Here is a 23,814-nt window from a genome sequence, read left to right as displayed (position 1 = left end):
GATAACTCCGAGGGAAAGGGGTGAAGTTGCTAAATAATTGGCCATAAACATGATTTTTATTCCATTTCTTTTGTGGGTGTGTGTGTGTGTTTCCGTTTTCCCCGATTCTCTGACTTCTCCTTAAACTAAACCTATCATGGAAGACTTCTGACATAAAAATACTAGTCTGCTAGAGCTCTCATATGAGTACAATACAAAATACATAGGTATCATATTCATAAATATATCTCTATCATACCACATCTTCCTAAAGCTAGACTTGACACTAACACATAAGTACAGAGTCACTCTAGTCACGCATCTTCGATAAGTGTGAGTCAACATTCCAGTTTAGATGATATTCATTGTACCAGTAAACAGCATACATCTTCAGCTCTGCCTATTTGGCCAAACTCTCTATACCAATGACAACCTTGTTGATTCTTTGCCTACTCAGGCATATGATTTCAGATATTTTCCTAACTAAGAACTATTCTCTGTCATTTCTGCTTTTGTTTTTTTGTTTTTTTTAAGTACATCAGTGCATGAATAAAACTCAGTAAGTATTTACACAGATTAACAAATGAGCAAGGCAATGCATTTCCATCATATTTCCTTCAAAAAAAGTTAAGTTGGACAGTACTTCTCACGTTTGTTTCTATTTACAAGAATCTCACAGGACACATAGGTTTCTGACAAAGCACAGACTGAAGTGTGCTTGCAGAGAAAGAAAGCACACAAGAAGATTAGAAACACACTCATCATCACACCCTCCACGTTTACACACAAACACACAGTCACATACCCAAAAATATCAAAATGTTTTCACAATCATCAGCGACACTTGGACAAAATCGCTCACCGCAGCACTGCTGTGTTTCTCATTAAATTCTTCATGGACGCAATCATCAGATTCTACTTTCCTCATAATATCATCAGTAAACATACTCATCACACTTTGACACAAATGAACTCAACAACCCCTAAAATTTCAAGGCATCTCAGAGGACGCAGGCGAAAAATTCCAACAATGGCACTCTCTATTTACGCTGCTGAGATCAATTTCATTTTCAGGCATTCAGCAAACCATTTTACTCATGTCAAGCTCTTCTGATTTGTATTGTGAGGTGATTTTTGATAGGAAGCAACTCCGGAATTATCACATGGAAATATAATTTTCTATTCGGTTCTCAAAGTTCTCACAGTGAAAAAGCTACTTTCTCTAAGAGGCCGATGTGTGTGTCAGTGCAGTAGTAATTCATTGTGAGATCTTCAATGGGCAAAGTCAGACAAAAGACCAGTTCTAGAAGATTCTATTCAATGTTCAACATGCAGTCATCCCTCAATGGCAAATGGTTGTGAAGGACTCTTCAAGCAGCATACACTCAATGGATGTAACACTAAATCGTGGGAAGCACGTAGATAAATAATCCAAGAATTCCAATGCATAGAAAAACCTTGCCACACAAACATCTATAATGAGACTATCTCATTTTTAAAGGCGAATGGAAGACGCGAGAAAGTGGAAGGAAAATTTCAAGAATTCTCTCATTCCTTATGGCTAAACACACAGCTGACATCACCAAATATTTCGGACATTCTTCTCTAAACTTCCAAAATCATTCTGTACATCCTTCTTGCTCTTCTGTTATTTAGAAAGGGGGCTGGGTTGTTATGATTGAAAGACAGTCCCTCGACATATTTGGTTTTACTCTGTTCCGTGGCAGCGAAAACATCAAGAAAGGAAACACTATATAATCCATTGTCACTTCCATCACTCTCAGATTTTTCCACAACAATATGACTAGTGTCTCAACATCTATTTCAATTCGGGGACAATTCTTTTGTCAAAAATAGTGCTGTTTACAAAACCAATATACGTAACTGATTGTTTTAAGTACATATTGCTCAACTTTAATCTGTATGAACTCGAGTGATTGCAATGTTAGGTAAGTTACTGGCAAGTTCTAGGAATTTTTTTCTATAGTTTTTTATCTTGCCTTCACAACCATTTATAACTGCCTGCTGCCTACCCTAGAACCTGGGATAACCACAGGAGAAAACTAAAAACCTGATCAAGTATGCAAAGTGCAGTAATTGACAATGCAAGAGTTATTAATACATTTTATATACTTATTTTTTCTTGGGGGGGGGGGGGGGGGGAATAAAAAAACAAAATCTTTGCAATCTTTTCTTCATAATATGCAACCCTACGTTTCAGGAACTTGGAAATACCAGCCATCCAATGTTTCTAGTTCACCTGGCTAGTATAGCCCCCTCTTTGGGTGGTCTGGGAGCAGCAAATGCAAGGCCTCACAGTGCCTGGCCTGTTCACACTTAAAAAATAGAATTGAAAGCACTGCATGATCCCATCCACCGCAGAAACGCAGTACAGTCGAGAATAACATTGTTCTCATCTTGCTAGCTGTCAGCTTTTGGCACAAAATACATAGTAAAAAAAAAAGGAGGCATCCTTGTTCATGAATAAGCCAACGACTACTGAAACTAGAAACTTGCCATATTTTTGGTAACAAGCAGTACAAAATACTGCATGTAATATTAAACAAAAAAAAAAAATGTAACAGCTGGCATCTCTGTAAAAGTATCTCCAATTGATCCATGTGTGGATTCATGCTTGAAATCAAAAGAAGAAAAATCACTGCTGATGTCATAGGGAAAAAAAAAAAACAAAAGCAAGCAAAACCAAGGAGGGAAACTATAGAATTTCTACAAAACAAAAGTAATATGTATACTTCAAGTAGTACAGGCAAGTGTTATTACAGTACCATCTTAACACCTATGATACGGCCCACAGTCTTTTGAATTTATCTGGACTGCCGGAGATCTAACATTGAAAATAAAGTTTCCCAGATTCTCTATATCACAATGAAAAAAAAAATGGACTCCATATACAATTGTAGGGGTTGACCACAACAACAACAACAACACCATCATCATCAATAACAACAACAATACCACAATATCTTTCACAGTTTTTCTGTGACACTACAACTGGATCCGTTCTTCTGGGTATCATAGTAGAGAAAACACGATGTGACTAAGCTTCGCGTTTGGAGCCTCGCTGAGGCATAGGGCTTGATCTTGTCCTCCAATGCTGCACTGTGCTGGTTCTTAGGTCCGCCACTCACGACGGGGGGAAAAGCAGAACTCTACCCATGCCAGGAGGAGGGGTCGGGAGTTAGCACAAAGTCGGGGCTGACTGTACACCTTCGTTAACTCAGAGGGGCGTGAACTGGCACACCGCGTTAAAGAGCAGCTCCAGACATTTGCAGATCTGCGTCGCCTGGGGCTGAAGATGAAAGGAGAAAAACCCAGAAAAGAAAAGTGCAGTGAAACAAAAGGACGCAAAATCCTTCACGACTGATGTTGGTGACTTGTGGGGAGACATGAATATCATATTGAGTACAGAACATAGAGTATATCAAAGCAATCTAAAGTGAAACACTCCATGTCCATGTTGATTTCAAAACATAGAGGGAAAAAAAAATATTTCAATGACCGTTTCATCAAACTTGATCAAAGGATAATACAACTAAACTTAAAACTGTAACACTGTTTTGCAAACAGTGCTATTAGTGTACACGTAAGTCGTAATCAAATATGCACATTGGGCAAATCATGATCTGCTGAAGAGTTTACTCAATATTGCACCACCAAGTAATTAGTGATATTTAGTGAAAGTCATCACTTATCACTAGCTCTGTTCAACAACTCAATCACCTCCAGTGCACATCATCAATAAAAATCCTTGTACAAATTTGTCGACTGACAGACTTTTAACCATTTGGGTGCCATGGTGTATATCTCCTGTGTGCACCATTATTCTGTTACCACTAAGCATGGGCACTTTTCGAAAACATTCTTGTTTCAAAGCCTTCCATGTAACTTTTTGCGGAAGCATTTATGCTCAAAATGCAGTACAGCAAAGCTGCAGAGTAAATTGCACGCTTTGCTGTGATGTACAGTTTATGACAAGGCTATGGTTACTTTTCTTGCGAATGGCCAGTGTTCAACCCATTGAAGATGAGTCCCGAGTATACTCGCGCAAGAGTCTCGGGGAACTGCGTGTTGTAGCAAAATCAGCTCGTCCTCAACAGGTTAAAAACAATTTGGTCCGTGTGTGGTTATACATTGTACATATGAGCAAAATATGTGAAATTGGCAAACCCATCGACTGAGCTGGGCATGCAGATATGGCACAAAGTGTTAATGTGCATTCAAATCATTATTTAAAAAGTTAAATTTCCTCAACCCGTTGAGGACAAGTCCCGAGTATACTTAGGCAGGTGTCTACAGGAAATGTGTGATATAGCAAAATCAGCTCATCCTCAACGAGTTACTGTAAAACATGATATATTCGCGGCACGAAATTTTCGCGAATTGGAGCTGACGGCCTTTATCGTGGCAAGAAATTGCCTCTTGCGTTCAATGCATTAGTGTAGATAAGAAATTTCGCGTGCATTTTAATTTTGCGAATCTTGGCGCTCGCGAAATTCGCGAAATTAAGATGCACGCGAACATTTCTCGTCTTACAGTAAATATCTATGCTGCATCTTGAAGGTCTGAAAAAAACCCAAATATATCAGTATAAAGCTTAAAGTATAATTTTTCAGACATGGTAAAAAGAGAGAACTGACTTGTGGGGTCACTTTTGTATTGGTGATCTGTGACCGCACCAAAGAATCCACAAATTGGTCTGTGTAGGCTATGGGTTAAAGGGAAAGCTCGCCCTGCAAATTAGTTTGTGTGAATATAAGCAGAAAAATAGGAAGAGCAGGACTGCAAAAAAGTTTGAGCCAATTCTTAAAGAAAGCAATGACTTTTTGGAAGTTGTGATTATCAGACACAAATTGGCAATTTCCTGACATCATAATATGTAAGCTCTTCCCCTTCCCCCATTGCTTTGTACTGTGGAATGAGAAATTCTAATTTTCCCATCAAGTTCAATTTCTGATTATTATGCAGCCTCAATAGGACGGTTGAAATTTTTTCTTAAAAACTTTTCTTAAAATTGTTTCTAGATTAAACCATATACAGTTATGGTTTATTGAAAAAAAAATAGTGATATCTCCTTATATTTGCGATGTTACTGCCAAATTTTTAATGTTAGGATGTTTTGAGTTTACAACTGAACTACATACAGTACATACATATGCATCAAATGTGATAATTCCACAAAATTTTAAATCACTGCTCCCGATGGTAAACAGTGCCTTTAATTCTGGGTGGTCACATATTTGACATGTGAGGGAAAACTGGAGTCATGGTAATTATCTTTTTCCATGAAATATTGCGATGAATGATGGAAAGCAATGTTTAAAAAAGAAAGAAAATAGAGCAATGACTTTAAAAAGATGGAAATTTGTGGAAAGACATATGGGCAATTCCACGGTAACTGACGTTACGCGTAAGGATTTTCATGAAATTGTTTACCTTGTAGTTTTGTGAATGAAAGCACCTGGGGCTTGCAATTAGCATTGATGAATGAGTTCATGAGAATGAAGAAATAGGTGGAAAGTTTTTCTCTCAAACTGCATTTCTTATCACATAGCAAGTGAAAATGTGTCGGTAACTGACGTTACGGAAAAAGGACATGGGAATTTATGGTGTAGATTTAAATGGAAATATCTCATGTCCCTGACTTTTAACCTTTATGTGTTTAATATGGCAATACACTTAGGTTCTTAGGAACAGGTGTGCAAAATAATGTGCACTTTAGTTGTCTCCTTTTAGCACCATGCAAGTTTCAATGAAGGCATGACGGTAACTGACGTTACGTAACTGACGTTACGCTTACATTTGCCATAGGGTTTACACATGCAAAATCATGATTGGGAATAGCTTTGTGATTTTTCATAATTCTGACCATTCAGAATGATTTGTTTGATATGGAGTCATACCTTGGTTCATCAGTCATAAATACACAAATGAGATGAAACATTAGTCCATTTTCTTTGTGTTCTATGAAAACTTAAAGGTAAACATGTCAGTAACTGACGTTACGTAACTGACGTTACACATACTTTGCCATGGGGTTTACAGAGAACTAATTTCTTTAACAGGTTATTATACTGCTGCAATATACCAGTATCAATCCCATGCAACTACTTAGCAACAAATTAAAACAAAATCTAAAGACACAAATGGGTTGGGTCCTTAGGGGGCAACCCCCCCCCCCCCCCCCCCCCCATGCCATAACACAGTTGGGCAAAAATAAAGTAAATGCACAAGAGGATATTTCTTGACATTTGTCTTAAGATTGAATTCTAATTCAACATTTATGATTACACAGAGCCATTAATAGATTAAGCAGTTCCAAGTATAAATACATGCATAATTGACATGACTAAGGGTTTTTTTTTATTTTTATTTAATGAACAGGAAATTTTCTATATCTAGAGTGCTCCACCCATAATACCTTTACACAAAACATAGACATTTTTTTTGCTTGAAAAAAAAAATCAAAAAATCAAAATATATTTCAGGTCATGGGGAAAACACACTTATCAACTCATAAATATGCATAAATATGTATGAAATCTATTGTGATATATTTCTTCTCCTTTTCTTTATTTTACTCCTTCTCCTTCAAGGCATTGTTGGGGCCATAAATAAAAAAAAGGTCTCCATCATCAATCTAAATGAAAAGTGTAGCACTTTTAATATTTCTCTGTGAAGAAGAAAAATAAATGCTTTTTTGGTCAAAAGAGCATTATTGGTTTACACTATTCCTTGCTTGAAGTAATTGAACTGGTTTTCTTTTCCTTTACACTGATATATCACGGCTTGCAAATACATTCCAGATACCAAGAAATCGGACTTTGCAACGAAAGAATTCTAAGATCAATATAAAAAAAAAAAATCTTCCTGTTCATAATTATCATGTATTGTATTACAAAATATCCCTGCATGAATAGAATAAAGTAATCAACAAATACACACTGTATGAACAATTTTTTTTTAAACCCTAGAATCCCCTCTCACTTTGAGCAACATCAGTGTCAAGTTTCAAACAGTAATGAGTACATGCCTTACGTACCATAATACAAGATGCGCCATGTTAACTACACCAGACATTTAAGTGCAAGAGAAGAAATATCTGTTTGTGCATTTGCCTTGAGGTAGAAACTTCACTAAGTTTCCAGAAAAAAAAAGAAAAATGCTGGCAAAAGCAAACATTGGTGAAGATTGTAGCTGTTGGTATAAAGCTGTGCACAAGTTTGCACGTTAACCACCTTTTCTATAAAAAACAATCATGTCACTGATTAGGCCTACAAACTTTGGTAGCTTTATCATCCCATAGGACTGGGAATGTACTAATTTGAGTGCATATACTACATGTGGCAAACTAAACTTCCAGATGATTTAGCCTTAAACTTGTGCTGAATCAAAAATCGAAAGCTCAAGCCCCCTTCCCCCCCCCCCCAAAAAAAAAAAGATAATCATGGTAAATGAATGAATAAATAAATTTAGAAATAAAATAAAATGAAAAAAATATATTCATGGACATACCATGGCAATGACGTCATTCCCTATGAAAGGGATTGCTGCTCTTTGTTGTAAGTTGACTTCCCAGATGTATTGAAATGGCCAAAAGTCAAAAATTTTGCCTCAGTTATAATTACTGTCATGGTAACTGACGTTACATACTCGTGTATGACGTTTCGGTAACTGACGTTACACATTTTGTAGTGATCATTTTGACTCTCCAGTATGCCAAGTATCCTTATTTCTGATATTGAAATGAAGGCAATTGGGCATACATTAGAAATCCCAAGTTACATCATAAAGCTCACTTTCTTTGATGAATAAAATTTAAAATTCCTTGTTTTTGGTAACTGACGTTACATCCATCATTGTCAAAGTAATTAAAAGTTTTTATCAATTTCTTTAAAGCAACCAGCTTTTTTTTCTATCGTGTGGTAAAAGACTTCTCTGGTAACTGCATACATATAAAAGATTGTTGTTTAGAGTACTAATAAAGTGGATATACAGAGAGTAAGTTATGCCACAATCCACTCTTTTCACCATTGAGTTATAGGCATATTTTGGCAGCCATTTTGAAAATCAAAATGGCCACTTTTATTGAAAAACATAATGATTCTTAAAACTTCAACTCAAGTACTGTCTGAAAATGTATGGTGTTTGAAACAAATATCATTTTGAATTTTTGGCACCTGTGTCCTAGTTACCGTGGAATTGCCCATATGACAACTATAGAAGAGACATGCACACATAACTTCCGATCATACTGCCAGGAAGACATAAAGATACTATCACTTATCATGGAACTTGGTAAGAGGGTCGGTAATTAAACAAACATTTTCAAAACTTGGCACACGCTGTTGGGGGGGGGGGGGGAGGGGGAAAATTTGTCTCAACTCCCTGACAGGAAACATAAAAGACGCAGGAAAGCGAAACGATGGGAAGGCTTGGAGAAAGACAGTAAAAGCCCGCGAAGCGTGGAGAGAAATTGGGAGAGTGGGTACGCTGGGCGGCTGAGTCAGCTCGACGTATCAACGAGTGATAGCGATCGCCGCTGCAGGATATTTTAATGCATGGAGATGGGACAGGGATGTTATGTTTCGAACCCCAGATTTCGGCACTGGAGCCCTACTCTCCGCCTCCCGAGGGGGGAAAGTGCGGACTTGGGTGCTTAAGAATTAAATGGAAAAAGAACCTTTTGAATTCAGGCAAGAATTTATCAGTCCTACACCTTAATCCCTCTTAAACCTACATCTCTCTTCCACCATGCTGTTTGTCAAACATCTAGATTTAGTACAGTGTATTTTATATTTTTGTCCTCTTAATTCAAAACAGTTCTAAGCCCTCAGGTGATCAGTTTAGAAAAAAATTAAATTCAAGTTAAAAAATCAGAGTATCCACACATATTCCAACTAAGGAGTCAATGATTTTTTTATTAATTTATTTCCTTACCCTTGAATTAACCTCTATGGCAGTATCATGCTCTTTCTTTCAGTTCTCAATGAAAATAATACTCAAAGACACGGTCTTCAATCAGATCTTGAGATTTGGTGATTCAATTCCTGATTGCAAATGTGTGTTTAATAGGGCATATTCCTTCTCTTTACAGTCAGGTGTTTCGTGCTTGTAGACACCATTACTATTTCCTAATACTACCATTATTATTTCATAATGATGGTAACAATGATGACTATACAATATTTACAATATTAATGTCGATATCATAATAATGCATATATACAGGTGTCATGACAACTATTATCATCATCATTAGTTTAACAAATATCTTTATCGCTACTTTTTGGCTCTGTTTTGTACAGAGAACAGAGAGAGAGAGACAGAGAGCATGGGACAAACACCTGTCGATGTGATGAAAACAGGAGAAAATGCACAAACACACACACACACACAAAGAAAATCAGCAGACTCTTTGTCTTTAAATGGCTTGATGTCGTCTCACAGTACACTGAGAATATTCGGTGTCTACGCCCAGAAGTTGAATGTAAAAACTGACTCATGGGCATGTTTGACTCTGCAGTGCATTAGGAGGAATACATCTGGAGGCTGAGACGGACGAATCACCAATAAAATTCTTGGGAACGGTTTTGACCACAGAAGGATTCGATATCTCCGCGCCGCTTCACGTGCGCAGGACTTCCCAAGAAGGATCCTCGCCATGATCGGGGCGTGAGCACACCTACCCCTTGGCAACGTGGCCAAACACTTGGTGGCACAAACCAGATCTTCACGCACGGGACCCATGGGTGGGCATGCCTCTAATTCTGCTGCAGATGGGACTCCAACTTTTCGAACAAAGGAAGGCGATAATCCAGTTTATATATCTTAAAGGAGCAGTGTGGACACTTTAATACCCACATACACACAAACTGTAAAGGTGAACAATATTACAAAACGGGTTCAATACTGCTGAAAGGAGTCGCTTGTGCTTTCTGCATTTGTTCACTAATGCACTGGAGTGCAAAAAGGGTGCAAGAAAGCATAACAGCACTGTGTCGTATTTTACGGCAGATACATGTACAGTGTAGCTGTGACCTGTGCATGCAGCACGAACCTTGTAAAGCCGTTGAGGACAAGTCCGGAGTATACTCGGGCTGGTGTCTATGGGAAATGTGTGTTGTAGCAAAATCAGCCCATCCTCATTGGGTTAGCAATCGCTTTGATTCACATAGTCGTAGGCACAACCAAATCGACGAGTGGCCCTATTGTACTGAAATACGTTTTACCAGCCAATATCATAGTCCACAAACCCACTTTATAAAACAAATAATGCACAGGTTTAAGTTTGTGATGTAATAAGGGAAATGCAGCACACTTTCAAAGGTATCACAATATCATGCAAAATGTTGCACCATTGTACATGCTCTTGAATGTGCTGCATCTCCACTAATTAAACACAATCTCACTTGAGCATTATTTGTATACTAACCTCATTAAATTCACATGACACTAGTAAGGACCAGTACATAAGGCCAGGTGGGACCACCGTGTCACACAAGAGAAATTGAACCCTCACACATCGCTTACCTGGTGAGTACATTCAAACAGTAGACAGTCGTAGACCTCCTCCCCCTCTTGACCAAGCTTGACCGCCATCAACTGCCGGCCCAAGCTGTCCTCGTAGTGGACGGCGCGGATGATTTCTACCAGACCATGTCTCCAACGTACTACCTGTATTCGTGTTCATCATCATTATGATAGTTTTTTTTTTTTGGGAGGGGGGGGGGAGGGATACGGAAGTGTGGCATTGGAGAAGGGTATAATGAAAGAAATAAAGAGGAGAGGTAACGCTAATGTCAAACTCTACTGTCTCCCCTGGGGGGTGATAAGAATAGAATTGAAAGACTATATTTACATCATCAATATCAGTATTTACAATTCCGCTGTACACTATGTAATTTTAACATATATTCTATATGAAGACAATGAAAATAGTAAAGCATAAAAAAAGCAGACACGTTTCAGGCGTTTTAGTGAGTAATCTTGACGGGAGGTTTCTGGCGGTTCAATTACTAATGGTTCAATAGACAGGATAAAAGTGGGTGACACAGCGTTTGCTCTTGCAACTATTGCTTTGGTCTTTAATATTTTCTCCAACGACTTCGGGTTTACGGCTAGGATTGTAATAGGGCTTTAGGTTTAGTCTGGTGTAGGGATTAGGATTAGGGTTAGGTTTACAAAATGTTTGTGGGTAGAATTTATGTTTGGCTTAGCGTTGAAATATTTCATGGGAGCAATTGTCGCAGGAGAATATGTTGTGGAACAAAATGGGGAGGAGGAGGGGGGGGGGGGGGGATATCCTGCCCAACCTACCTGTGGCGGTCTCATGCCAGGTGGAACCTGATACCGGTCCTGAGGAAGTTTCTCCACTATCTTCATGCCGTACTTGGAGAGGTTGAGCGTGACAAAGTCCTGGTCATTCTCTGCAAACTTGAACTGACCATCCATCTGTTGAGGGTGCAGATTAACACCTTTTAATATTCAAAGTGACATTCACCTCAAAGAAAGGGAGAGTTACAGTTACAGCAAGGATGGATGATAAAGCAAAGCTTGTCATCTACTGAGTAAAATCTACATCTTGTACATCCACATGGACTCTTTATTTTAGCAGTGATATTCAAGCAGATTAAAGATTAATGTAAATTGTTTTTTCCTTTCTTGTGTTTCTCTTCATACATGTACAGTTGTCTTTTATGAATTTTGATGCATTAATCCTACAGGCTACATGTACAATGTACGTATATTCAACCTCCTCAACTTTTCTCCACATTCTTTTTAAGGAACATAATAAATTGCATGATAATTTACAAGACTTTTAATTCTCAAGTACGATAATCAACAAACACTTATTTCATTCTTGTATTTCCTATTCTTTGCATAGTAAATTACAAAGATTTATACACCCTAGTTGCATACCGAGTAGCAAATTGTTTTTACACACTGCACTCTCATGATTTTTAAAAGATAAGTACAAAAGCAAATGTTGACCCCCTAGAAAACCCAGGTTGTTGCTTTAAAGATAATCAATCAAATGAAATGAAAATGGAGAAGACTTCTAATGGGTCTGACTCCTCCTACGAATTAAACCAAGAACCTGCATTATCTAAAGCAGACGGACCATCCAGTGAACCACTGAAGCTCCTAGGATGCTACCCTGTATGTATGTCACTATAATTACTGGCAAACCCTTCGCTCCTAAAAAGGGGAGGGGGCCTCCAAGGGGGGCCTCTCCTGTTACTTCCTGCTTTATATTATGACAGCTCCCCAATTAATAGCTCTCCTATCAAATTACATGACCAATGTGTGGTGTGAGCACTTCTGAACACAACTTCACTTGCTGCTGTGTCAACTTGCACAATGTACAATTGTCTGTCCTTGTCCCATGAAGTCCCATGTATCTGCCCCATGAGGCCTAAGTCTCATTATGTCCTATCTGATCTTTACTCCAAACTGTGATAAAAGAGCACTGCCCCATAACATCATACTCGCTTTATACAGTTGTACGTATATCAATCACAAACAATGGACTGTACATTGCCATTATTGTATCCTACATTTCCTAGTGTGTCAGGTAGAGTAAAAATCCTCTTTGATTTGAGCATTCTGTTCCTCTGTTCACTTCGACTGCAGAATTTTTGAGGAGCCTTTTTTTTAGGAACCTGAGGGTGTTAGCTCATTCTACAAAACTTGTAATCTACGTAAAATGAGGAATATTCGCGTGCATTTTAATTTTGCGAATTTCGCGAGAGCCAAGATTTGCAAAATTAAAATGCACGCGAAAGTTCTTGTCTACACTATATGCATAGAAGGTCAGAGGCAACATGCAAAAATGTCATGCCTCGATAAAGGCCGTTGGCTCAAATTTGCGAAAATTTCATGCCACAAAAATATCGTGTTTTACAGTACATGTTCTATATTGGAAGAAAAATGTTATCATGCAGCAATGCATTGTTCAACATTGATTAAGGACGTGTTCTTCCATAATTAAGATAGGTCACATTTGCTGAATCTCAATTCAAATGCTCAAAAAATTTAGAGGTGCCTGCCAATGCACTGATGACAAGATAGTGACTTTAATGCAGCAAAATTCCTTTTTGATTTGGTACGGAAATACTTGAAGAGGGATTCTTTTTCTTATATAAAATCTTCCTTCATGGCACCGCTCCATGGAGGATTTCGCCAACAATGGCATAACAGGAGATCGGTGCCAAATCTTTTGAAGAGTGTGAAGAGTTAGTGAGGCCATGTGACAAATAAACTGACGAAAACCACATGGTGCGAGTACAGTTGTACAGTGTAATCCCTCACATAATATTTGGCTCGTAGACTCAGATCTTACCGGTTCAGGCTTGGCCATCACATTTCAATGCTGACATGGCTCCACGTTTAAAGCATCACAGCTAGAAGGTGAAAGACCTCCATAAATATTTCACTACATGCCTTTATATAGGCCAATTCACACTAAATACCTGATCGACTTGCCCCACAATGTATAATACAGAGACTCCAACTCTCCCGTTTTCGACGGGAGATCTCCCGCCGAAAACCCATTTTTTCAAGATCTCCCGTTCTCCCGCTTGAGATTTAATTTCTCCCGCCCTGGCTCTGTGTCTCCCGTTTAAAAGGATTTCTTACTTATTGCTATCGTGTGTTGAAAAAATAAGCCTTAGATAGCAAAAGAGAGCATCTAGAACCCTGGGAACTTTGAGCTTCGCACACATCAACTTGGAGTCTCCCGTTTGCTAGGGGTTTCAGGCGGGAGAATCTCCCGATCTGATGGTGCTTTGGGTTGGAGTCTCTGATAATATATCAGAGAAAAGGGGCTGTACATACAATGTAGCTAAAATTGGGCCGCGGCTCGGACTCACATTACTGTTTACGCCAAGCTTGGGCCATGGCAAAGCTTTGGTGTAAACCGGGCCTTCAGGCTACCCTGAATTGATGGAATTTGGTAGGAAACATTAGATTCGGTTCAGTTTGGCCTGGTCTATGGCCTGGAATTTCTTTGAAAAGGATAGAACAAAGTAAACGGCTACAGCAATTCTTCACTATGTTGTACTTGTACATGCAGGTCCATTCAGAGCAGGCCCTGAAGCTGGAATAGCAGAAAGTCTTTATTGGTCCAAACCTGTGCCTGGTCTAGGGCCTGGATCAGGTCTAGGTGGTCTTCTTGTGAGTGCTGAAGCCCCTGGGCTGTGGCAATCATCCCAACGTACCTCACCAGGAAATCTACAGAGAGAGTCAGCGGGTCCCGAACAACTGCAAAGAATAAGCGGGGAAAAATCTATGAAACTAAAGTGGGTGTTATTCCATAAAAGAAAAAAAAAATGAATCGAAATGTAACATGGGATTACATTGTACATAGTGTCTCTGTAGTTTACAAAATGACTACAAAACTGAGTAGCTTGTACAATGTGCTAAAGATTGTGAATCAGACTCTTTTTTTTTAAATCTTTGTGTCACAAATACTCCCTGAAACATTGTGGAAAAGGAAGAGCACTTCATAATTTCTGTTCATAAAAAGGCTAGCACAGGTACTGTATTGAAATCTTCCAAAGATTAATCATTATCTTGTCATATTCCCTGCAAGATGCTGAAATCCCTGTATACACTGCACATGACCTGTCAAGTTAACAAAAAAAGGAGAAACAATACTTTGTACACAGTATATCTGCAAATCAAAAGCATATATATCTGTACAAGTCACATTCACAAAAGCAGCCATGCATTAAAATCCTCATTATCTAAACCATTTCTTCATTGCTCACATATTAAGCTTGGGTGGCCAGGAAATATGAAGAGGAATCATAGAAATGAAAAAAATCATGTGGGTGAATATTTCTCTCTTTTTTCTTTTTTTCTTTTTTTTTGGGGGGGCCGCTTTTCAGCTATCCATACACGCAGCACAAGCTCCTATGACATTTGGAGTTTGTGTCTCACAGTGAGTTAATCCACACGTCTTTGCTGACTGATACTATCAAGCTATAACTGACTTCAGAGGCTTGTATCAATTTCAAATCCCCACCCGCCCCATCGATCCACTTGCCTCAACATCAATCAGTTCCGAAGTCACTCACATTTCTTCCCCGAAAAAAAAAAGAAGAAAAATGATGATTATGCTGATTGAATTACTGATGAGCGAAGCGTTCCTTATCGTTAGCTCTCCGCGGCGACAAGTGCAAATCGAGATATATCTGTGCTCGTGACGGAGGCACACATGTTCCAGCCGAGAAGCCGTTCGACTCTCTCTGGCTCAGATTCTTCTGGATCTGGGTAAAACTGGAGGTAGATCCCTGCCCCCCTCCCTCCCTCTCCACAGGGGATGAGGTACAAATGAGATTAGGAGTGTAACAGGAAGGGGGTGGGTCTGGGCTGAACGCAATTATCCACTCCTATTAGAAGGTTAATAAAGTGATGGATGAAACATCCCGGTATATATGGATCTGTGCCTTTCTCTTTCTCTCTTTTTTTTTCCCCCCTCGGTGCATGTGTGTCTCTGTGTATGCGTGTGTGTGCCTTACACGTGTGTGTCTAAAAAGTGTGTCACGTACGTGTATTAAAGTGTGTCCACATGTTGTGCATGTTTCGGCGTGATAGGTAAGGATGAGCTGGACACAGTCAAATTGAGATGCATCTACTGTTCATTCAGAGCACCAAGCTGGGGGGGGGGGGGGGGGGGATGGGGGGGGGGGCAGGGGGAGCCACCCTGTGAGACTCGAACCCATGCCTACAGCTTCCTGCACAAGAGCACATCCACTGTGCCTAATGACATAACCCACAAAAGTATTATGATGTCATGCTACTAGTAAAAAAAGGGACAGTATGGACAATGGGCCTGAATTTCAGTTTGGTATTTGAAAGACTCTTGATTGACATTTGGTGGTACAATATTTGAAGACAAGGAAATTCATATTTCAACTGGGATTACAATTTGATGTATCTCCATTGTTTCCTACATATACTCTTGGAAGTAAACACAGACACGAAGACTCGGTAAAAGCAATCAGGCACTGAATCTGTGTACAAAATTGTATACCAAAGATCTTTAAATCTGTGTTGTCCCTATTTGGGAGCATGACCATACATGTACATAACCTTGAGAGAGTTTTCTGCAAGATAGCCAGTTGTGTTTGTGCAAGGGACTGTAATTCAAGTTGGTTTGTGGTTGCTATTTTGGTTTTTGAAAAAACAAAAGAGAGAAAAAGTATTTGATAACGAAGATAAAAGTGCAAGGCACTGAACTAAAGCAGAAACACTGAACAAATTTGCTTTGTTCTGCAAACAACCAGATTCATATTAGATTAAAATACTAGTTCAATCAAATTTGAGATCATGAAAACTGTGACTTATAATACAGTTGTATTAAATCAATGAGATTATGGCGAGGATAAGTCTGTAAATCAGAACAACTGGGAATGTCTGAAAATGCCAATATCCAGCTGCAGTCCTACAAGTATAATGTACAGTTGTAACAGGTGTTTCTTGGACAGCTTGGAAATAGACGTGGTCCATTATAATTCAAACAATTCTTGGGACGAGGAGGGGGACAAAAAATGGCAACTACGAAGACTCAGAACAGAAACAGACAGCCGAGACAAAAAAGGACCACAAATGACCGCATAACCGCAGGAGATATAAATCGTCCTCAGCAGAATCTCGGCTCGCCATGAAATCCCAACGGTCGACTCCGACAGCAGCTGCACATCTCCCTTGTATGGGACAAGATTCTGAAAGTGTACTTTTGAAAAGTTTTGGTTTCCTGAGATTTTTGTGTTCTTCTTGTCGTTTCTCCTGGCTGCGTTTCGACGCCTCGGCTCTGCCGAGAGAGAATGAGAGAGCGATGGTGGCTTGTTGGAGGAAATTGGGGTAGGCATTCGCCCCTCCTCTGATCCCTTTCTCTTATTAGGCTCTCGACGCGAGGGAGAGATCAGTGTCTCCTCGGCTGATTGCCGATTGCGCTGCTGTTACTCCTACGACTGAAGAGTGCACTCGACAGTCCATGGGTTCCTCTAAACAGGGCCCACTCGGCTGGATCTGTGTGGACAAACCTTCAGCCAGACATTTTTTAGAGACATTTCAAGATTCGTTCGTTTTCAGAGCAGTTTTGCAGGTGGCATGAAAAACACTTGTAGGTATATTAATCCCACTGATATCACAATGACGAGTTGCAGGGTGTTTAAAGGAACTATTTACAATTGGAAGCAGTGATTTAAAAAATGTTTGACTTAACACATTTGATGCATAATGTAAAAGGAGTTGTATCACAAAACAACCTACTGCATAAAAATTTCACAATAGAGCCTAAAATACAGGAGATATTACTATTTTTTCTCAATAAACCGTAAGATGTTGGTGGTTTATTCTAGATACAATTTTATCACAGTATTGTTCACATTTTGTATATCTAACAATTTACTTAAACATTGATTGTACAGATTAACAGTTGTACATTGGTTGTTTATATCATTAACTCGCATTTCAGAGCTATTTTGAAGCACTAAAGCTACATTGTGTAGGTTTTTGTTTTACCCGTTGGCGAGTCCCGGGTATACTCGGGCAAGTGTCTATGGGTACGTGTGTACGTAGTAGAAAAATCAACCCGTCCTCAATGGGTTAAAGCTCTGGGAACAGAATTTTCTGGGTACAAGTACATGCTGAAAAGACAGCTCTCTACAACTCTGTCCTCAGAACTGCCATGAGACTCAAACTCTGACTCAATAATACTTTGTTGGCAACCTACAAAAGGAAGGGGATGAAGAAGAAGGCAACTTACTTTACAAGAACCTGCTCTGAAAACTTATATCTACCTGTAGGATGGATAATAGTGTACATGCAAACATACATGCATACACACACATCCATGCTACACATCACGATGAATACATTGTAGATCAAAGCCTGGCATCATGCAAGATGTGTACATTATTCAGCTGGTACACTCTATGCCAAAGCAGCCATAGGCTGGGCTTATACATTAATTGCCTAGACTATGAAAATTTGACTGTTATGGTGTGCCTGAGTTCCATTCATTTTTGCAGGGCATGAAACTGTGAATTGCTACATTCTGAGTGGGTTGTCTTTAAATAGATATCCTCTACTCCACTTGTTAGATAAAAAGACAACAATTTCAAAACAAACCAACAGCTTTATTCAATCTCCTGACTATGTGAATTTCTGTATAAGCATACTACCTACAGTTTTATTACACTGACTGAGCGTATTACATTGAATGTATTCTGTGCAATTAACAGAATCCAATCCAATTCTATTCAAAGCAATTCAATTCAATCCCATTCAATACTATCTGATCCTTTCCGATCAAACGTGATTGAATCCAATTGAACCCAATCCAATCTAATCCAATCTAATCCAATCCTATCCTATCCTATCCTATCCTATCCAATCCAATCCAATCCAATCCAATCCAATCCAATCCAATCCAATCCAATCCAATCCAATCCAATCCAATCCAATCCAATCCAATCCAATTTAGTTACTATGAGTTTCGTATACTCAGTGCTGTTGTGAACAGTTATAGCTGACCTTCCAGGATCAAGTTTAAATCTTTAAGTCCCAGTCACATATAAACACGGATGCTCAAGGATCTACAGTTCGTACACAGTGATCCGGGGAGATCCGCTGAAGTCCGGGGAGATCCGGGGAGATCCGGGATAGTTTCGACCTCGATGGAGTGTCGACGAGCGTTGGTATGACTGTGCACACGGTATCAACACGGCAGCTACACGGATAGGGCCGAAAGACCACGGCATCTACACGGACAAACACGGCATCTACATTTGTACACGGATCAACACGGCAGCTACACGGCAGCCACACGGACCACCCCGGATTGCTTTGCCAACACGGCAATCCCTGGATGACGCCGGATGTTTTTGACAGCAAAAGTTGCTGTGTTGGCCTCCCAGATGTCCGCGGATCTACACGGACATACACAGATGTCCAAGGCATCAACACGAATCTCTCCCCTTATCATCCCGGATCAGATCCGGGGTGGTCCAGGGTGATCTGGGATGTCTATGTGACTGAGGCTTTAGTTTCGTTTGTTGGGATAATACACACACACACATGGAACTCTCCTGTCTACATGGGGTATCTAAGGCTACTCACAGGGGGGCTTTCGCTCCGCTACCATGCCTCCTGTCTCTTTGTAGCCCGTCCTCAGCGCAGAGTGCTGGTTTGGCCGCAGGGGCGCGGCAGCCGGGGGATACCCGTAACCAGGATCTACCTGCAGGGGGCAAAAGGGTCAAGGACATGAGAAAAGGGAATCATTAAGATGGTAGAATACTTTGTAGAATAAGTGATACTATGTACAACTGTACATTGATTAGCGCACACATCTGAAAGGCTACTTCCTATAAATATGCTAGGCATTCTATTACCAATGTTCCCAGTTTGAGGAATCTGAGCTGCTAGGTTAATACTACCATAATTAAAGATATTGCGTAGATACGAAGCAATGAAATGAGAAAAACAAGCTCCACAAGACAAAGAGTGCTTCAAAAAAGTGATGAAATTTGTTAGTACGTGTATTATTCACTATGTTTAAGAACAGCTTCTTGTGATTATTTAAAAATTATCTTGATTATTTGAGAAATAGCGCCCTCATTCGATTATCGCCACAGTGAGTGTCTGAACACTACAGCAAATTATGATTTCCCCCACAAAATTAGCAAATTCCATTCTTGTTAGGTTGGGCTATTTGAGGTTAAGCTGCTATTTAAAGAACAAAGACAGGCAATAATGCTATTATCTCCATGCAAAAACTTGGCATCGTGACAGCTGGAATAATGAGCATTTCACATACATCATCAGCATTTGGTAACATACAGCGTATAAAAAGCGAAATCATTTCAGGTTTGAAATATAAAATAAACACCGAAATGGAAAATAATTCTTACCCAATATGTACAAAATGTACACATACAATGTAAAAAAAAAATTTGGCACAGCTTTAGCCTTGAGATCCCCCGCCCCCCCCCCAAAAAAAAATGTTCTGCTACTTTTGTCACTGTGTTTAACTATACATGGTGTGCTTTGAAGGTGAAGGTTCCATCCAAATTTATGATTTCCTTTTTCTAATTAACAAGAAACATTATTCTTACAAGGAATCTGCATCAAACAAACACGTCATCATAATCCATTTTTTTTCTCTCTCTTTTTTAAAAATCACATCTTGTCTTCTTTAATCAAATCTGTGAACTACAACAAGCACAAGCTTAAGAAATTTTTCATCTCTAAACAAAACAGAACAAAAAAACAACAACTAATCATTTGACATGGAGGAGGTCTTCTGCGACTCCAAAATTAGCCATTGTTGATTCCACGAATCGAAGTCGATCGACTCGCACCTGGCTCTGTCAATGACTTCCTTAGCATCCAGCGAGATCAGATTCAACATTTTTCAGATTACACCGCGCTTCATCGTGATGCTAATGCAGTTGCAAATTTAGCTCTTCCCATAATCCCACCTACGTGCAGGTCAATCAAGGGTCGCTCGGCACTTTGTGAGGCCCTGAGATAACAAGGTACCGTCTTCATACTTCTTTACGGTTGATGAATGAAGTTTGAAAAACTGCTTGCACATTAAGATGTGTTATAATCTCAATTATTATCATGTTTTTCATAGCTGCCATTATTAACATATTAAAGAGCAGAATGAGATGAAAAGAATATTACTACTTTAATAGGTTTTATATACAACGTATTATTTTGCATTTTTTGTGAGAAGTCTGACATTTTTGAAGAAAAAGGCTTATTTGGGGGTCTCACAAGGCCTATTGAGAGTCTACATCAAGTGAGTTATCCTGTCTGTTGTGAGGTTGTAGCACCTGATAAAAAGCACCAGTATTTTACCTAATAGTCGCAAACAAGTGGTAGACTTGGTGATAAAGTCCTTGCCCTCTGACTTCACTGAAGTGTACACCAATCTTATGAAATGTCCCTTTTTTGGCATTTAATTATTAACCTGTTGAGGATGGACTACTGTAATTTTGCTGTAAGAGCATGCATTTCCCATCTGACACCTGCGGGAGTATACTTGGGACTCATCTTCAACGGGTTCAAATGAAGAAAATAGTATGAAAGACACACATGTATGGATAGATCAAATTTGTATTGTGATCATGTAATAACCCAGCACTGATGACTTTGTATGTAATGGTGAGTGAGCTGTAAGCTGCTACAAGTTGGATTTTGATGACTTAGTGCCCCAGACCATGATTTGAATCTAATATTTGTGTACAAAGCCACTAAAGGGAGATTTGAAGGTGATGACATCACCAACTTCCATAATTTTCATGCAATTCGCGAAACATTTGAGTGATATTACTAAATTTCATAACTTTCTATGTCTTCAATATAAAATTGGTGAAACTTGGACTATCATATTCATGTGATTGCACTCTCATTCATCTCAATATTGTGTGGGACTTTACTGTAGGGAAGGTTAAAGTAAAGTGTTGTTTATCTTTGAATAAAGGAGCTTTTTGTACCCAAAACATGGTGGAAAAGCGCTACATACGATACTGCAAAACACAATGAACCCAATACATGACCACGTACTAATACGTGTATTGTCATTTGATCCCATGATGCACATTCATCTAATCATAAATGTCATTACTACTGTATTTTACATCACTGGATAACTGACAATGGCTTTCACATAATAAGGTTCTTAACAACAACAACAACAACAAAGGAATTTACGATTCCATCTATAGTACCACGGTACATTTATTGTGTAATTCCCCCCTCCCCTCCCTCTCTCCATCCCTTTCTCTGTCTCTCTCTCTGTAGCGGAACTACACTTGTATCCCTCTCTTTATACAATCAAAGTGTAGTTCTTGCATATTTCTCAAACGATTGTACCAAGGAGGATTACAGTATAATTCCAATGCGACTGTTACAAACATGCAGTAATGTGAAGTGTCATTCAAGGAATGATGATTTCTGCCTTTAATAATCCTGTGGGGAAAATGCTAATTGATCACCAAAATACATTGTAGAGTACAAATTGTATGCCCAAACCCTTTAAATACTGTACAGTGTATGATTGTGTACTTTTTCAGGTTAAGTATTAACAGTTTCACAAAATATGCATGAGAGAAAAAATACTTCAAATCATTACAAACTGCCTGGTCTCAGAGGACATGTACATTGTACGTGTACGTTTACGGTATTCGACAAAAGAATTGATTCAATACTACAGCTAACTGTACCTCTAAAAAGATTCTAGTTTCTGTTTCTTTTTCTATTTCATTATTTCACAGGATAGAGAAATCATCTGTGGATCATACTGTATTTCTTTAAATAGAAGAAGGGAAAAAAAATATCACACTTCCTAATTCAGTATCCCAAAGTTCTCTCTGATGAATTAACCACAAAAGGCAAAACAAACAGAGCATAGACAACTTCAGAGAGCTGAAATTATGATAAAAATAATTCCCACCCCTCCATTGGTATGTCCCCTTTGATTGGTGTTCCGTTTCCCCCCTCTTCCAGCACGGAAACGCCAAGGTGGTGAAAATCCACCCCTGGAGGGGCGCAAGCTTCCAGTTTTGAATTGAATCATAACAGGATGGGTACAAATTGCTTACGGGGTCAGTGAGGGTCGTGGTGGAGAAGACGAGAGTGAGAGTTTCAGTCGGGCTGTCGACCCACAAGGTTCATTCTCCCTCCAAGTAGGAAAGTTGGAAAGTTCTCTTCATCAGTGCTGGCACGAAGATGAACACATGACTAAAATAGGTACAATTGTATGTGCTTCCCTGTACTGTCAACCACATAATGTATGGCACATTAATTCATAAAGCCTGCATTTACATTACTTTTTTCAAATGGCTTCACAGGCATTTTATCCTGAACATCATATGTATACATTAATAACATTACCGTGTATATTGAAGAGTTTGTTCGCAAAAACCGACGAGTCCATATTTGCCAAATGGAGATATTTGTGATTAAAGGTCAAGAAAAATAAGGAGAATGATAAGAACATTTTTGCTTCTTTTGACCATAACTTCAAAAATATACCTTTATAATGTAGTGACCAATACAGCTGTATATCATTTAAAAGGTATTATTTTGTACTTTATGACAGAGACCGTACAGTACTTCAAAATCTTCAAAAATGGACATACCGGTTTTTGCGAACTAACTCTTCATATGTAACAATGCGGTACAACCGTATCATTGAAATACACAGTGTACATGTACTTCAGATGGTTCACAGTAAAATCATGGTAAAGTAATTATAGTTTAAAGCATTATATAAGGCTTCTAACTTTTTTATCTTTCTTTAATCGCAGAATGTGTCACAAAAGGAAAAGCCACTTAGCAGTTTCTATCAACTAGTTTAATGTTAACACGTAAATGACTTGTATGCATTCTGCTTGTAATAAAGAGAATCTAATATTGACAACTTTGACAGGGTTGAAATCCGCGGTACAGTTTATCTCAGACAAAGATCAGGTGTATGTATTATAGTTCAAGAGATGGGGCAATGCCACATTAGCCCTGAAATAAATCACATTTCCCTGATCTGAAAACACGCAGATGGGTGGGGGGGGGGGGGGGGGGGGCAAAGCACATATTCTGTGCATGTTTCAGTTTTGGCCGCGATAAAAATCATGCTACATGGTCCCGCAACACTGTTCTTACATGGCACAGCTTCCCCTTCCTATGCGACTCTTTTCATCGCGAGTCAACACTGCCATGGTGGCCAATTCCACACGGACGAACGGACCGTGTACAGGGGGTTCTGAGCTACCCTTGGTTCTAAGCCGAGAGAGA

The 23,814-nt window shown here is 39.1% G+C and overlaps 1 protein-coding gene across 1 annotated transcript in view; it reads right to left on the bottom strand.

Moving 5' to 3' along the window:
* Positions 1-2,888: 2,888 nt before the first annotated feature.
* LOC139736822 (integrin beta-1-binding protein 1-like) overlaps positions 2,889-23,814 on the bottom strand; it is a 40,438-nt gene continuing 19,512 nt past the window's right edge. Inside the window, exons 3-7 of the mRNA XM_071647484.1 lie at positions 19,132-19,249; positions 14,132-14,262; positions 11,317-11,451; positions 10,531-10,674; positions 2,889-3,289 (exon numbers count right to left, since the gene is read on the bottom strand). Of these exons, the coding sequence (XP_071503585.1) occupies positions 3,218-3,289; positions 10,531-10,674; positions 11,317-11,451; positions 14,132-14,262; positions 19,132-19,249 (600 nt within the window). The 3' untranslated portion in view covers positions 2,889-3,217. The remainder of the gene's footprint in view (positions 3,290-10,530; positions 10,675-11,316; positions 11,452-14,131; positions 14,263-19,131; positions 19,250-23,814) is intronic.

Source organism: Diadema antillarum, unplaced genomic scaffold (assembly GCF_040938485.1).
Source record: "Diadema antillarum isolate AM-2024a unplaced genomic scaffold, OU_Dant_1.0 seq00000663_RagTag, whole genome shotgun sequence".
NCBI classification, from domain to species: Eukaryota; Metazoa; Echinodermata; class Echinoidea; order Diadematoida; family Diadematidae; genus Diadema; species Diadema antillarum.
Note: the sequence above shows the minus strand (reverse complement) of the source record. Positions and strands in the feature narration are given on the sequence as shown.